Source organism: Ctenopharyngodon idella, chromosome 23 (assembly GCF_019924925.1).
Source record: "Ctenopharyngodon idella isolate HZGC_01 chromosome 23, HZGC01, whole genome shotgun sequence".
In the NCBI taxonomy this organism is placed as follows: domain Eukaryota; kingdom Metazoa; phylum Chordata; class Actinopteri; order Cypriniformes; family Xenocyprididae; genus Ctenopharyngodon; species Ctenopharyngodon idella.
Window position 1 is genome coordinate 20,486,676 of NC_067242.1, and position 18,162 is coordinate 20,504,837.

Below are 18,162 nucleotides of genomic sequence, written 5' to 3' on the forward strand. Positions count from 1 at the left end.
CACACATTTTACTTTTACTTTGCTCTAAGTAAAACACACAAATCACACAATATCCATTGAAAATACTCATTGAAACATCCGCCTAAAAGCATTGAAAATACAGCCACAGTCAGACTGTTATTACACATCCATTCTGTTTTCCCAAACGTCCACAGCCTAAGTAGATGTAAATTTCAATCAGGCATCTGGGCCAATCACTCTGTGGGGTCCTGTGGAGAGGGGCTGGTTTAAATAGAGCGCGAGCAGCAGCAGCGGTTCCGAAGAGATCAGTCTGTCTCGATTTCTCTCATAGAGCAGCACTGGCAGCTATCGCGCGCATCCGTGCCGGGATACGACAGTTTTCATACGGGCATTCGCTGGCGGGAATCTCGGCTGTATTTATCAAGGCTTGTAGCGTTAGAATAGTGCTTTTATTTGTGATGCTCATATTCTGAAAGTTTAATGCGTTATCTTGTTGATACGAGTTTATGTATATTAGTAGTTGTCTGACAGTTGGGGTTAATTGGATGTTCACCCCATAACCTTTTTAAATAGGCGGATAGTTAAAGAATAAATTAAAGTCTAATGGTAGCAGTACAACGGCAGAACTCAGGTTGTTTAGTCTTTTAGGTGTAACATTGTGATACGTTCATCTTTATTTAAAACAAAGTCGCAGAACGGCATTAGACATGATGATGAACATTGCTGTGGAGTTTTTCGTGGTCATTCTGAAAGTTCTCTGGGCCATCGTGATGGCCGGACTCAAGTGGCTCATACGGCCGAAGGAGAAGAGCGTAGCGGGACAGGTGTGCTTGATCACCGGGGCGGGCGGCGAACTTGGGCGGCTCTTCGCCAAGGAGTTCGCCCGGCGCCGGGCTACACTGGTGCTGTGGGACATCAACAGCCACAGCAATGAGGAGACTGCGGAGATGGTGCGACAGATCTACAGAGAGCAAGACAGTCCGATGCCAAAAGAGGGTAAATGGGATGATTTAACATTCGTTTACCTGAACTAACATGTTTAAATTTAAATTAACTATTTATTATATATATATTTATGACAGACAGACTAGTTATGTTTATGCCTTTATAGGTATTTAAGCCTGTTTTGTGTGTAGTCCTTTAATATTTGCCTATCTTTGAGGTATAAAACATTTGTTTTGTTCAAATAACCGATATGCAGAGCAGTTTTTCCCCCCTTATTGGCAATAATAGCTAAATAATCAAATGGCTACACGTATATGATGTATTCCAATATGAAATTATTTTTCATATTTATTATATTATAAAGTATAAAAATGTTTTATATAATTTATTTTTGTTATTTTTCCCATTAAGTTGTTACGCTCTGGGTTGTCAAATGTATTTTTGTTTAAAATTTATTATTGTTAATCTTAAAAATCAACATGTTTCAAAACTAAGAATGAATGGCTCTAAAAGCTGTGTAATTATGCAAACAATATTATTTATCAAATAAGTTTGTTTACCTCCAATGAACACAGTGGTGCAATGGCGATATTCAGACCAACCTTTTGGTGCCACCTATCGGTAGACATAATAATAAACAACCATATATCGATCTATCTATAAAAATTAGTCTATTGTCTTACCTATTGTTGCAATTATCTTGGTTAAATAATCATTCAAAATATCATCGGCTACTTGACGGAGATTTTCCCCCAAATGCCTTCAGATTCTAAATCAGTTAAATTCATGTAATCAAATGAAGCTTGAGGTACACAGGGGAGTTTTGTAGTTTTCTACATTTCAGATGATGATGATCCAATGTGTTTTTCCTCAGGAGCTGTTGGTGGTGTGGAAGAGGTCCCTCCGTTTCAGCCGCAGGTGTATACGTACGTGGTTGATGTGGGCAAGAGGGAGAGCGTGTATTCCACAGCAGAGAAAGTACGCAGAGAGGTCGGTGAAGTGGACTTGTTGATCAACAACGCTGGTGTTGTGTCCGGCCACCACCTGCTGGAGTGCCCCGATGAGCTGATCGAGAGGACCATGGTGGTGAACTGCCATGCACACTTCTGGGTGAGTCTCATTTAACTTTGTCACTACACAACTGTATACTGCATTGTCTAATAGCTGATCTAATAGTTGCAATGTGCATCATAAAGGAAACGTACAGCTCTTTTTAAGTGGGGTAAACACAGTGGAATATCCTCTTTTAGTGATTGTGTTATATCACATGATGCCACTGTTCATGCACCCATCTGTTCAGCACATACTCATTTCTTTTGCTCTGGTATTTGTGCTTGAGCCAAGTTGGAAAGCAAACATCTTTTGCTCCATGCATGTTCATAACAAGCCAGAGTGAAGTTTGACTTGTATGCTAAAAAAGCACTGTTTATTCTTTCAAAATCAGTTACATCAACCACTTAGAAGCTCAGTCGTTAAATCCGTCTGGTGTTGAGTGCAAACAAATGTCTGCCATCTGAGATGGGGGGGGCCCCCCCCTTAAAACACTCCAATAAGTTTTGCATATTCCTCATGTAGTCATCCCTGTCCTGTCTGGCCCCTTTCTCTTTTAGTCCATCATACATTTGTTTCCATTCATTCCTTTGTTTGTGGCAGCCAATATTAATATTTACAGCCCAGTCTGGATGTACTGCTAAAGTAGACATCCACAGGCTGTGAGATTATGAGGATCTGGCATGCGTTCAGTAAGAATATCAGTACAGGAGCTGATCTAGGATCAGATTACCCTCCCTGACTTCATCAATTTCAGTCCCTGTGAGTTATAACATCAGAACTGATCTTAAAAACATAGTTCCACTCAGAGGGGTTTTATTAACATGCCCCCTGTCGTTTCAACATAGTCCTCTCCAAAGCTCCCTGATCTGTGGATATAAACAAGCTCTGAGCAAGACAACTCCAGCAGGGGGTTTTGGTAAGATCACCAGGAACAATCTGCTCTGCCTTGGTTTGTTAATTTAAAGCCCATTGAAGAGCACATCCTGCCTGGGGAAGTACCATTTGGACGAGCCCATTCTCACTTGGCCTCGCTAATTAACCTCTTGCCAGTAAATGCGTAAAAGGCCTGTCTGTAGTTTGCATTGTCTTATTGAGACCACCTTGTGGGGTGAGCTGTAGTAGGGCTGTTTGTTTTAAGTCACGTTGAGGAGAATTGTGGAGGGGTTTTTTTGTTTGTTTTTGTTTGCATGTGACTGTTGGGGATTGTAATGTTTTAATGATTAGCACGACAGGATGGTTAAAGGGGTGGATCATCCAAAAATAAATGTTCTGTCATCATTTACTTACCCTCAAGTTGTTCCAAACCTGTATGAAATTCTTTCTTCTGCTGAACACACATTTTGAAGAATATGGGTAACCAAACAGTTGATGGAGCCCATTGACTTCCATAGTATGGAAAAAAAAAAATACTATGGAAGTCAATGGGGTCCCATCAACTGTTTGTTTATGGACATTATTCAAAATATCTCCTTTTGTGTTCAGCAGAAGAAAGAAATTAATACAGGTTTGGAACAACTTGAGGGTGAGTAAATCATTTTTGGGTGAACTAACCCTTTAATATTTTTTTGGAGAAGTGAGGGTTGACATCATCCCAGACCCCCTGGAAAGTAAATATATTAATAAATATTGATGGGCCTTTTACTTTGACTAAATGTTTTTTGATGGCCTTGGGGTGTTAAGATATCACATTACGATATCACTTTTTTTTTTTTTTTTTTTACATTGGCAAATATGTGAATGAGCACATACTAAATACTGCAAGTCCATTTAATGAAGCATGAAAATGCCTGGACACAAACTGAGCTTAAGTGTAACAGCATGTGTTTTGCCATCTATATTTTTCTTTTTCTTTTTTTTTAACTTGGAAGTTGTTCAGTGTAAGCCGCAGTGGTGCTGTAGCAGATGCACTTGTTAGTGGTAGAGTTGGGATTCTCATTAAGGTTTTGGTTGTGTTTGCTTAAGCTTTATGCAATGCATGGTTTCTTGTGGGGGTTTAAGATGAAAGCGGAGCTTAATCATTAAGGACAGGCAACGAATACCAAGCGGAGGATGTGGTCATTAAAGCCACAAGCCAGCTGAATAGAAATGCACCAACACTGCTTTTCCTTTTTCCCTCTTACACAAACATGTTCTCTTAATTGGTTGCTGCTTGCATGTGGTTTGTAACACTGCAACACTTCCTTTTTTTCTTTCTCTTTTGTCTTCCCATTTACAATTAATTTTGTGTTGGCATGTTTTGTACAGAAAAGATGTTTTAAATATACATGCTTAATGTGATGCTTAGCGCTGTCACTTAAATTATGGGTCTGGTACAAACAGTTTTTAAATTTTCATGAGTAAGCTATTATAGGGCCTGGGACTGCGATGATGGCCCTGATGGTCAGTTATTTATTCATTTTATTAGTTTAAAAATTAAACTGTCGTTTTAGCTTGGTTATTTTGTGTCTTTTAAGGGAAAATACACACATATTTAAAATTTTTTGCAATTGTATGCACGTTTGCCACTAACTAGACATGGGTGGAAATTAGTTACAATAGATCACCTTCAGTGTAATGGCAAAATGACAGATGGCCTTCAGATTTTTCCGTCACTGCTAAACAAAATTCAGTCAATGATGGAAAATAACTTTAATATTGAAAATTTAATAAATTAAAGGGTTAGTTCACCCAAAAATGAAAATTATGTCATTAATTACTCACCCTTCATGCCGTTCCACACCCGTAAGACCTTTGTTCATCTTCAGAACACAAATTAATGTATTTTTGATAAAATCCAATGGCTCAGTGAGGCCTGCATTGAAAACAAGTAAATTTACACTTTCAAACGGCCAGAAAGCTACTGAAGTTATATTTAAAACAGTTCATGTGACTACATTGGTTCAACCTTAATGAAGCGACGAGAATACTTTTTATGTGCCAAAAAACAAAATAACGACTTTATTGAACAATATCTATTGATGGGGGATTTCAAAACACTGCTTCATGAAGCTTCGAAGCTTTACGAATCTTTTGTTTCAAATCAGTGGTTCGGAGCACGTACCAAACTGCCAAAGTCACGTGAACCATTGAAATTTTTAACGACTTATGATGTAACGAAGCCTCGTTTACTGAAAGCATGTGACTCACGCTCCGAACCACTGATTCGAAACAAAAGATTTGTAAAGCTTCGAAGCTTCATGAAGCAGAGTTTTAAAATCGGCCATCACTAGATATTTTTGAATAAAGTCGTTTTTGTTTTGTTTTTTTGGCGCACAAAAAGTATTCTCGTCGCTTAATAACATTAAGGTTGAACCACTGTAGTTACATGAACTGTTTTAAATATAACTTTAGTACCTTTCTGGGTGTTTAAAAGTGTAAATTAACTTGCTTTCAATGCAGGCCTCACTGAGCAATCGGATTTTATTGAAAATATCTTAATTTGTGTTCCGAAGATGAACGAAGGTCTTACGGGTGTGGAACGACATGAGGGTGAGTAATTAATGATAGAATTTTCATTTTTGGGTGACCTAACCCTTTAAAATATAATCTTTCTCCCTAGTAACACCTTCTTGATATGTCCCTCCTGATGTATTTTAATTGTCAGCATAGACAAGAAAACTCTGGTCAAACCATTTCATGGGGTCTTTAAACTGTCCATAATGTGCTTATATGGCTTTCAGGTGTGTCCATTTCTTTGTCCATACTGAACAGAGAATAAATCACAAAAGCTGTTGTGTGTGTGTGTGTGTTTTGGTTTAATTCATTTCAGATATTTGTTTTATCCATTAACTGCATGAGCTTTTTTTTTTTTTTTTTTTTTTTTTTTTTTTTATAGAGCATTGAAGCCACTGCCTTCCAAATCTTTTTAATTTTATATCAGTTTTCTTTCCTCTGGTCATAGTGAAGTTTCTTTAGCCTGTCTTCACAAGAGGTCCATGTCATCCTCTTAAAGAGTCTCAAACATGACCTGGCAGTCGGTTCAGCGCCTTCATTTCAACGGTCTGCTGTGTTTCGAAACTCTTTAAGGCAAGAAGGGCAAACTCCAGATGGACATCATCTTTATTTTGTTGGATAGCATGGTGGGAATGTAACAAAACTGGAGAAGCCAACAGGAAGTGAGGCCATTATCTCAGAGCGGTGTTCTTCCAGGCTGTCTGTGCTCAGCTGAGGCCCTTCACTCTTTCTGTACTTACAGCTGTGTTTTAGTCCCAGGACCAGTGAGTTCTCTGCTGAGCCCTTTCAGACCAACTTGAGAATAGCCGATAGGAGTAGCACTGTGGCGGACTGACTGGTACTTGAAGTAAAAGTTTAAGTGATGCAAATTACCAGATTTAGTGTCTAGTCAGATTTGGAGAGCTGAGCGAAGTAAGCTTCTCTCTTTCTCTCTGACATTGACCCCATAATAGGCAATATGTGAGCAGTGCATTCCACACCTGGGCCCAGTGGTGTCCGTGAAAGCCTCCTAGTTGCTAAGTGAGCGTGGTTGAAGCAAAAGACTCAGGGCTGTCCCTAGAGAAAAGCATCAAGGGATAGAGAGTCTTGTACACAAGCTTGCTGGTAATGGGGAGCTGCTGCCTGACCCACTTATGTGACAATTGCTTTCTTGTCTAGGGATCAGCTTGACAAGATGCCAAACGACAGGAGCCAAGTTCTCCAGCCTGCATTCCTGCTAGACCAGGAGAAAGGGAGCAGCCAGGCAGAAGGGTCTTACTTGAGTAGTTTTAGATGGTCTTGCTCAAGATCAATGCACCTGTACCCGTTATTTGATTTGGGGCTGCTTATGTTTGAAGAGCTCCCAGCCAACAAGATTCACCGATGGCTTTATTTGGCTTATTTGAATAATGTTTAAACGCTCCAAATTGTGGTTTTCAAAGTAATTCCATAGATCCGGCCCCCTATTTTTAATGAGACATTGGCCATACAGTAGCAGCGTATCAGTTAGCCCCCACTTAATTTTTTCTGGGCTTCAGAGTCTGAGGGCTGTACATCAATCTGGCCAATGCTTTGGTACATTTCTCTGGTCTGTCCACATTCTTCTAATTAACGGCCATCTGGGCTATTCTGTGTGACAATATTTGTGCATATTCCTATTGGTCAAACATTAGCACTAATCCAGGCTGACACGGCAGCTGTGAAGAGCTTTGTGAGGAGCGATGCACTTGAGCTTGTATCAATTAGAGAGCACAACAGGCATAGAACCACTGCAAGGGCCAAGGAAGCTCTCTGCTGTTGGAAGTTAATTTAGCGTAAACTCAGGCGCTGAGAAGCAATTACGGAAGCTATGAATTAAGACATGAACTTCTGTTCGGTTTCACACATTTTGTGTCTGAGAGGTCAGCAAGGCCATGCCCACATCAGTGCCGGCCCCCTCATTCCATAGCAGATTGGGTTTTTACAAAGCCATTTCTGCTCATTTTTGCAAGTTCAGAGGTTATGGGGTGATAGACTAATGGTCAAGGGGCTGAGCTGGTAATGTTCAGTTTGATTTGTCAAGCCCAGCTACTTGATCAAATAATTGGATTGATTACAATTTGAACCTAGTTGCTTGACCAAATCAAACCCAATGGTACCAGACTAGTTTCTTAGCCAGTCAAAATTGCCAGCCCAGTTACTTAGCCAGTCCAGTTGAGTTAAGACTGGTCATGTTGAGTTTGGTAACATTGAGTTGATTTACCAGCCTAGCTAATTGACCAAAATCAAACCCAAACATTACCAGCCCATCAACATGTAACACTGAGTTTGATTGATCAAGGAGTTGAGGTTGTAATGTTGCTGGTTTGGTAGATTCAACCCTCAAACTGCCTAATTGTTGGGATCCAAGGTGGTCTATGCACAGTAAGTTTTGCTAAAGTGTTTGCTAATACAAAGTAAATGTAGATTGAATTACTTTTATGGTGTCCTTGTCCAACAACTTAATGAAATGCTTTCCCATGTTAATGAATGTCTCTCTCTTTCTCCACATCACATTTTCATTGATAGCGCAAGTTGAATGGCTTCAAGTTCTGCAGCAAGAGTAATTTAAAAAAGTATTTCCCCACTGGATGCAAGAGAGACTTTCAATTGCCTGAATCTTGACTTTCTGTCTTATATCATGCTAGTCTAATCTGTGTTCAGTTAGCTTGTACTAACTAAAAGCAGCACATAGTCCAAACTCTCCAAATCAAATTTTAATACTGTAGATTGCGGTGTTTGGAAGATGTTGGCATTTGTGCACTACAGGCCCAATCTATCCTAATGCTTCATTTGCACGCATACTTACCATCAGTTTGGCATGCAAGGCACAAGTACAGATTCAAACCGGTCCAAGTCTGCTCCCTTGAAGGAACCCCCCAACACAATGAGATGAATATTAAGAGCAATTTTACACTTAATGCGCTGGAAAAGTACACAGTTTACTCTTATCGTTAGGGATTAAACGCGTAGCATGTGGACCGCAGCGCTCAATTGCACGAGTGGATTGCCTCATGAGAGTGAAGTCAGTGGAAGTAAATTTGAGAGATTCCAGTTCCATATTTCAACAACATGTCAAGATGACGTGTTGAGACGGCTGGCAGAGGTGCGAAACGCATACAGAACCGTGCAAGATGGTACCATTCTCAAGCGTGGCCAAGGTCCTTTTCTATTGGGCATGTTTATAAATGGTGATATCATTGAAGGCCTCTGGAAGGGGCTCTGTTGTTCTTGGCTCTCACACGTTTTTCTTTTTCATAGCATGCTTCGTGTTCCATTGAGGATTGACTATAAAGCCACAGGCGGTTCTGTGGGGCTTGTACGGCAAATCTTCTCTAAGAGAGCAGTAAATGGATGACGCCGGTCATGTTTTTCATCATTGTTGTGTCCACCCCCTCACTTCCTCTGGGTCTAAAGAGAATGGAAGATGAGGCATGATTGTGTGTGTGGTGTTCTTTAAAAAAAAAAAAAAAAATCACTGTCTTTTGTCCAGCCGGGATCAGGCGAAAATGGAAGATGACACTGATTCATTGAAAAGAATGAAAGAAACTGTCAATAACAGCCAGGCAAGATGTCAGAGCAGCTGAAAAAAGTTAACCAATCTAGTCCAGAAAGTGTTCAGTTAGCTTGTACTAACTAAAAGCCAAGTTGTATTAATTTTAAACCAAGCTTAAAAAATGAAAACCATCACTCGTCATTGCAAACTAATATGACTTTTTACGGATTAATTGTTGTTTTTTGAGATTGATTTTTTTTTTTTCAGAATGGTTTACAAAACCTAAAAGATTTGTTCTGTTTTGGTTTTACAGTTCAACTCCTTGACTCTGTGATTGTCACAGTGGTTAACACATAAACTTTGGTTTATTTGTTCATTTGTAAATTGTTTTTATCGGATGAACTATTCCTTTAATCGTTCCAATGCTAATGTGTAATCCAGGCTAAAAAGGTGGTGTTTGTTTCCCATCTTTGTTGACCTACAGCGGTGGTGTTGTGGTCTTGAGCCGTATTGTGGTGACAGTGGTGAGTGAGTATGCCGCTCGGGCTTTGTGCTCTTGATACTGAGATGCCACTCTTGGGACCAACTCGTTGTGGGAGAAAAGGAAACCACAGACAAACCACTTGTTGTGAACTTGCAAGTGGTCTTTTCACCTTTTTAATAAGCCATTTCAGACCAATACGAAACCACCCCAAAGTCTGGTGCGATACTTCATCCATTAAAGTAGTTTGCTTCCCTTCCAAGTTAAACCATGTCAGAAATGAAAACTTTCTCAAAAACGAGTACTACCAAAACAAATTGAGCTGTACATAAATTAATCTTTTAAGTGCATGTGGAAAGCAAGCTCCCTGTAAATGGCCTTTAAGACTGTAATGGAATTGTGTTTCTAAACTCCCCCAGCAGGATGAGGGAGATGAGTGTTTAGTCTCAGTGAATTATTAGTCGGGGAGGAGGAAAAAAAACGGATCAAAGGGCTTTGGCAGAGACGAACAGCAACAGCAAAATAACTGTCTTTGTTCCCCTCCTTCTCTCTCTCTCTTCCTCTTCCAGACCACCAAGGCATTTCTTCCCAAGATGCTAGAGATGAACCATGGCCACATTGTGACAGTTGCCAGTTCACTGGGACTTTTCAGCACAGCTGGTGTGGAGGTTAGTACATAGCATCCATCACATAAATCTATTGGCAGACTGAAATAAAAAGAGAGCGTGTTTGGAGAGTTTCAGCGCGTTGGCTCGCCATGGCATGGAAATTCGGCACGGCGCACAGCACGCCTAGCGCTCCACGCCAATTAAGGAGCATGCTAACACTGAGAGATGCTCAGAGGTTTCTCTGGGCCTACCTGTTGCAGAAACAAAATTCCCATGATCCCATGGTGTTTCACACATACTGATAATATTGTGCACCTACACCAATAACACCAAAAGGTACAGAGATGTCTGTACTTTTAAAAATGTGAGTTTTTAATGACAAGTTTTTGAAGTAATAGTTGATGGATATATCAGCCCTTAAACAGATGTCAGTTAAGTAAGTAATAAGGTACAAGAGGCTCCGCTTCGCATTGTGCCTAACAACGCCCTTCAGCCGTGACTTATTCACAATACAGCACTAGCCTCTCGTACCTTATTGCTTTTATAAAACGATTAACACACAATACAAATATTAAAGCCAAAAATATGTATCAATGCAACTTTCATGAAGCAAACTTGCACTAAAAGCCTTCCTTCCGCCGGAAAAAATAGTCCCTGACCGTGAACCGCAACAGAAGTTACATTTTCACGCCATTGGATGGATTTATGAGTGTGTCAGTCAGTAGCGAAGACTTTGAAAAGACTGAATTGTTGTGAACACGGAACAAGACGCAACTGACAAATGCTTTGACTAGCGCTGTCAGTCACGGGAAAACCCCTTAACTGTTAAAAGGACAAGATAATACATCGGACATTTAAACAGATTTTTTATGATGAACATTGGACTGACCTGAAGGAAAATGCTAAATCTGAATGCAGGTAATAAACTCGCTCAATCGATCTCTTTCTCACACTACTCTTCTAGTTCTACATAATACAGTAAGCTTCAATGAACAATATCAATTGAGAACAAACCGTTTACGTTGCGAAGATACCCAACAAACGTCAATTGAACATGTTCAATCGGCGAAAACAAGCACTGACCAATGGCAACAGACTGCGACAGTGGTAACACTGATCCGACAAAACCAGACAAAGTGTCTGCTGCTGTTGGTCGTCGCCATCTTTTGATTCAGTGTGAATTGCTCTTTACATGATGTACACAATGGTGTACACATAGTTGCTAAAAACACTTTTTTCTAAATTAAATCTCTCATTGGTGTTGGAGTAGCCTAAAAAGTCCCTTTTAATCAGTTAAACCAGCCTGTGTATGTGAGGGATCTCTTGGAGTCTAGTACACGTACAATCCTCTTCTTTCACTGCTGTCCAAACTGGTGTCATTTTCCCAGCAGCCTTTTGAGGAAACGTTACCTTTTTTGTTTTGTTAGCTGTACGTGCACTTCTATTTTACAAGCCCTCATCTTTACTCTCACTTCAAAGGGTCCCAGAAGCCCAGTCACACTGTCTGACCTATTATGTTTCCTTGAATGTGACTTTTTATGGTTTGCATTATTGGAGTGACTCAAGCCGCTGCGAGTGAGTGTTTATCTACACGCATCTGTGTTTGCCCACTCTGTTCTGAAGATCCCGTCCACCGCGAACCACATCAAAACCCTCCCGTGCGGCTCTACCTATACTCCATACACAACAGAAGAATGCTAATGAAACCGTAGATCCCAGCGCTCCCGTGCTATTACAGGAAAACCGCCTCGGGAAGCTTGATAATGTTCACCAAACTCTGTTTCCTCTTGGTTTCAGGATTACTGCGCTAGCAAGTTCGGTGCCATCGGCTTCCACGAGTCCCTGAGCCACGAAATCAAGGCTTCGGAGAAGGACGGTATCAAGATGACGCTGGTGTGTCCTTACCTGGTGGACACGGGCATGTTCAGAGGATGCAGAATAAGGTAAAAGAAAGGAGCCGTCCAAATGTCACGATTGGGTTTCAGATGGCCACTAAAAGGAGCGAACGACACAATGCGTATCTAGTTCGAGTAGACATTGCTTAACAACAGTCAGGGTAGCTTTGCTTGTGGCCTCTCATGTCACTGTCAGCTTGGGTTTTCATGCGCACAATAGGGGCTTCCACTTGAATAGAAGGTGCATGCTGGATCTGTTTCCACTCAATAATGACTTGCTCTGACTGGCGGAGCACTTTGGGCTGACTTTATTAAACAAAGACGACTCTTAATCATCATGTTTTCTCCTTCTCTCCCTTCCTTTCTTTCGCCTGGGCGGGTCAGGAAAGAGATTGAGCCGTTTCTCCCTCCATTGAGACCAGAGTTCTGTGTGAAACAGTCTATGAGGGCCATCCTGACAGACCAGCCCATGATCTGCACGCCTCGCATTGTATACATGGTCAACTTTATGAAAAGGTGGGTATGGGTGGTCCCAAAACTGGAGTTTGAAATGCTTCCAGATTGTCTGAACAATCAGTAGTAACATATTCTCGTTTGTTTTGTGTTTTCTAGCATTTTGCCCTTCGAAGCAATCGTGTGTATGTACCGGTTCCTGGGTGCAGATAAGTGCATGTACCCCTTCCTGGCTCAGAGGAAAGAGGCGATGAACAACAATGAGGCAAAGAATGGGATCTAGAGCGTGCCGTTTCTAACCCGCAAAGGGTACATTTCTAACCCGCATGAGGATAAGACCACTGAGAGGGCAGAAGGAAGTGAAAAGACTGCGTTTAGACTGGTGCACTTGCATTTGGCAGATGCAAAGGTTTACCATATTGTTCCTCTGGAACAAAGAAAGCTGTGTACTACACTAAGGATTTATTTGTTGATTTATGTGTTGTCTTTTTAAAGGTTTGTTTAATGAAACCATCCATCTATATACTGTGTCAATAGTTTTGAAATCATACATGAGCTATTCAGTAATTAACTATTTACGTAATGTAGTCACCAGCATTATCTAGCGTCTTTGTGAAACTATACAGTATGTTACTGTACGAACAGTAAATTCTTGTCACTTTTTTGTTTTGTCTGTGTGTAGACATGCACTGTATTTACTTTCCTCTACACTGCCAACATTATCTACACCATTTAATGTGGCACAACGCCACTCCGTCCCCAATTCGATCCATTTAAAGGCAGCGGCAGGAGATCATGTGTCCGAAAGGGAACCATGTGATGTTACAGATGAAATATTTTGCATTGTATTCCCCCCCCTCCTCATTTCTTTTTGTTGACATCATGAGAAGTGGGTAAAACGCTGGTCTGTTTCCAGCTGCTGGTGGGAAGGAAGTGTATTTTTTTACTCTTTAAGACAGAGGCTTATGGTATTTTGTATATGTCAATGTCAATCAAAAGGGATGGCCTGATTTTCTTCTGTCAATGAATATTATATTCAGTATGTTCCCCATTTTGAACTTGCGCATCAACTTAATACTGTTTTTGGTCACATAACATTTTTTTTTTTTTAAATAATTGATTCATTATGCAATTTCTAAAATGAATTTGAAATTGAATTGATTGACAGTTTCAGTCAATAACATGAGGATGCTGTCATCATCTGAATATGATGCATTTTCGATGTACACACACATTTGTTCATTTAATGTTTTTCCTTTTTGTTTATGCAAACCTGAACCATTGAGTTTCCACAGATATGTTATATGTTTAGGCAAAAAATGACAAAACACATGAGTTTAAACTACATTCCAATAGGCATGTGATGAGCCTAAAATCTCTACCTCTTCATTTTTGCCATTTGTTAACAGTATGACATAAATACTCTTTTTGTAACTTTCCTAAAGAGTGCTCTATATAGGAGCACACAACATGGTTCCAATGTTTAGTGTCTCTACCTAACTTAAATTAATAAAATGATTTAGATTATTTGTTGGTTTTTGTGTATTAGTCAAAACTGCAGTGTCTTTTCATAAGCCTGATTCTCAGCAACAGCAAAATGCCAGAAATTCCTGAGAAACTTGGCACAGAAAGTGTAGGTTTTAGTATTTGCCAACTTTTCTAGTAAGTAAATTCCTGAGTGCATCCCTGTTATAACTTATACAAGCACAAGAGATGTGATATACTGCAACTGAAAGCTCACAGAAGGGAACTACACTTATATAGCAATATTGTCCATCATAGAGCATATGGGTGGGATTTGTGGTACAATTGTTTGACTCAGATGTTCCATTCAAGCCAAAATGCCTGTTATTCTAAGTTGTGAAAGGGATTGTGAAGTGCGTTTACCTCAAGGGGAAATGCATCACAGGAAGAGAGGAGGCCTTTCCTCAATTGCTAAGCTTGTGAATGACCATGCCTCATATTTACACTTCTACTACTGATTGAGTGTTTCATAAGTGATGAATCACTGTCACAAAACAGTGAATTACATATAAAAGGAGTTATTTAAAAATATGACAGAACTATTGTATGTTGAGTGGGTGTGGTGAACCAAAATGTGTGCTTTCACAAAACAAGCTATAGTAATGCTGAGTGCCATTCTGAAAACCATGTCTAAGAATTCTTGTATTTTTAGGGTCTATTCAAACAGAATGCATTTTTGGGCTAGACTGACATTTGTGCTAATTAATAATTGAGCATCAATAATAATTGATACAGCATATCAGAATGATTTCTGAAGGATCATGACACTGAAGACTGGAGTAATGATGCTGAAAATTCAGCTTTGCCATCACAATAATAAAACATTTTAAAATACATCAAAATGTAATCATATTTCACAGTTTTACTGTATTTTTGATCAAATAAATGCAGCCTTGGTGAGCTTAAGAGACTTCTTTCAAAAACATAAAATTTGAATTATTTTTAGCCTACTTTTATTACTGTTATTTACTACTAAATGATTAAAATGATGCAGATTCCAGTTCCTTGTGTTAATGTCATAGACATTTTCTTCAAGCTAATGGGTTAGGTTAACCAGACGTCACCTTTTTTTTTTTTTTTTTTTTTTTTTTTGGTGTACTGTACTGTACACCCTGCGAATACACTGGAAAAAAAGGCCTTCTGAAAGCACAAACATGGGTTATGGAACCCACAATTAAAAAACAAAAACATAAAAATGCATTATCCCCATTTTTTAATTCCTAGATAATACCAAGTGAGATTTCAATTACATTTAGACCACTGAACTGGGAAATGTTTCCATTTCAGAAATCTGGGGCCTCATTTATAAAATGTTGCGCAGAAACCGTCCTAAATTTGATCTTAAGATCATTTCTCCGATGTGCATACGTGTGATTCATAGAATGAACGTACACACAGAAAATGAGCGTACGCCTCTCTTTCAGATGTGAAACCTTTGAATCGCAAATGATCTTGAACTTGCGTGCAGCTGAATGGTTTCAGTTCTCCGCGTTTTAAACGATACTAAATTAATGTCATTTACATATAAAAGATCACCAGTCATCGTCCAAATCTTTGGCGAACTGCAAGAATAGCTTAGGTTTCCAAAAACCTGCAGTAATCTGACCAGGAAAAGTGTGTAAGTCTACTCAGACCCTGACGTGGGTCTAAGCACTTTTCCACGTCAACGACTGTTTTTATAAATATGAGCGTTGGCGTGGATTTAAGCGTATGCACACTCTAAGATCAAATCTGTGCGTACGCACGTTTTATAAATGAGGCCCCTGGTCACTTTATAATGGCTAAGTACTAGTAAAGTTAGATCTGGCATGACTTTACCAGCTCACAAGGTGCTTGGAAACAAACAACATTAAAAGTACAAAAGGGAATCCAGCAACATTTGTGGTAAGGGGTGCTTTTAATGGTTTCTAAAAAAAAATATAAATGCATTTCAGCTTAAAGGGTTAGTTCACCCAAAAATGAAAATTATGTAATTTATTACTCACCCTCATGTCGTTTCACACCTGTAAGACCTTCATTCATCTTCAGAACACAAATTAAGATATTTTTGATAAAATCCTATGGCTCAGTGAGGCCTCCATTGACAGCAAGATAATTAACACTTTCAAATGCCCAGAAAGCTACTAAAAACATATTTAAAACAGTTCATGTGACTATGAAGCAATGAGAATACTTTTTGTGTGCCAAAAAACAACAAAATAATGACTTTATTGAACAATATCTAGTGATGGGGGATTTCAAAACACTGCTTCATGAAGCTTTGAAGCTTTACGAATCTTTTGTTTCGAATCAGTTGTTCGGAGCGTGTATCAAACTGCCAAAGTCACGTGAACTATTGAAATTTCGAACACTTATTACGTAACAAAGCCTCGTTTACTGAAATCACATGATTTTGGTTTCTCCAAACCACTGATTCAAAACAAAAGATTCGTAAAGCTTCAAAGCTTCATGAAGCAGTGTTTTGAGATCGCCCATCACTAGATATTGTTGAATAAAGTCGTTATTTTGTTTTTTTGGCGCACAAAAAGTATTCTCGTGGCTTTATAATATTAAGGGTGAACCACTGTAGTCACATGAACTGTTTTAAATATATTTTTAGTACCTTTCTGGATCTTGAGAGGTTCGCTGACGTTGCTGGCAATGGAGGCCTCACTGAGCCATCGGATTTTATCAAAAATATCTTAATTTACATTCTGAAGATAAACGAAGGTCTTAAGGGTGTGGAACGACATGAGGGTGAGTAATTAATGACAGCATTTTCATTTTTGGGTGAACTAACCCTTTAAGAGCCTTCCTCAGGGTATACAACAGACAATACATGAACATTTAAAGAAAACATCTGCATATTGAGTTACTCATACAAAGAAAATTAATCACAGCTGACAAGCTCCACTCAAGACAACACACTAATTGATTAAAAGGTAATCACTGAAATGAAACAATCACCCAATCAGAATACATCCTCATCAAATATAGCCAAAATGTTTATGTATTGTCTGTTGTATACCCTGAGGAAGGCTCTTAAGCTGAAACGCGTTGGTATATTTTAGAAACTATTAAAAGTTCCCCTTACCACTAGATTCCGTTTTGTACACCTTATAATAGGTCGCAGTCATTCACAAATGCATAGCAACAGGCACTGCAGATATCCACTTTTTTGGGCAGCCAATGGTCTTCAAGTGTTGAAAAGCTCTGATCTTAAGGCAATAGACGTCAGTAGCCTGCAGTGGAGGCGTTTGAGTCTGGTAATTGGCCTGACTGATGGTTCGTACTGAGATTACTGAATACAAAGACAGAGAAATATTGACACATCAAAACTCCCACAGCTACAGTAATTGTCAGATAGGATCAGTCTACTGATGCAGCTCCCTGCTAAGAAAATAATTAGCTAGAAATTCATAGCTTTGAAAACAAGATGAAATGCTTCCCTTGTACATACTGATGGATTTATTTTCCCTTTCACTAAGTAACATTAGCACTAATTTAGCAATAAAAGGTCGATAACACTTAATTCTGGTGGAAAAATCAATAAACTTTGTTTCCCCATAGCAAAAAAGCCAGAGTTAACAGCTTTATATGGGTCAAACAAGACAGAGCAATTCTCATTGGCAATGATTGTTAGCTTTCCACAGCATAACATTTGAAGGACAACATATTTAATTTCATCAACAGTTATTCATTTAAGATAAAAAATTATCTTGCTGGCATATCAGGGATATTGGCACTACAAGCAACATGCTAAATGTACAAGTAAACTACAAGGAACATGCTAAATGCATATCAGTAAGTGAATAGAAATAACATAAAAGATAAAAAGGTCATTTAAAGGGAACTACAGTCAATCCATCAGCCTTCATATTGAGTTCCTTCTTCCCCAAACAGGATGTGAAAAACTAAAACAAAACTAGAATTTGTTTTTGAAATTTCAAAGCAAAACTCACTACCACAATGCTAGTGCTAACAAGTGCTAGTGCGTGTTGCTACATTTGCTAAGGTGTTCTGAGTAGTTTTTAGCACATCATTATTGTTTTGCTAAGGTGTTCTCTAAGTGTTTTTCACACACTGCTAATGTGGTTTTTTTTTTTTTTTTTTTGTAGCACGTTGCAATTCTTTTGCTAAGGTGTTGCTAGTTTAGCATATTGCTATGCATTTGCTAAGGTGTTCTGGGGAGTTTTGGGGGTTGCTAAACATTTGCTAAGGTGCTTAGAGTGTTTTCAACATCTTGTTATATATTTGATATGTAAGTGCTAAGGTGTTCTGAGTGTTTTAGCACCTTGCTATTAATTTGCTAAGATGTTCTGAGTGTTTTAGCACCTT

The 18,162-nt window shown here is 39.2% G+C and overlaps 1 protein-coding gene across 1 annotated transcript; it reads left to right on the forward strand.

Annotated features, from left to right (window-relative positions):
- Positions 1-249: 249 nt before the first annotated feature.
- rdh10a (retinol dehydrogenase 10a) lies at positions 250-13,848 on the forward strand. Its single transcript, XM_051882837.1, has 6 exons — positions 250-957; positions 1,781-2,016; positions 9,935-10,033; positions 11,771-11,916; positions 12,253-12,384; positions 12,481-13,848. Exons 1-6 carry the CDS (start codon positions 669-671, stop codon positions 12,602-12,604), a joined length of 1,026 nt encoding a protein of 341 aa, XP_051738797.1. The 5' UTR covers positions 250-668; the 3' UTR covers positions 12,605-13,848.
- The last annotated feature ends 4,314 nt before the right edge of the window (positions 13,849-18,162 follow it).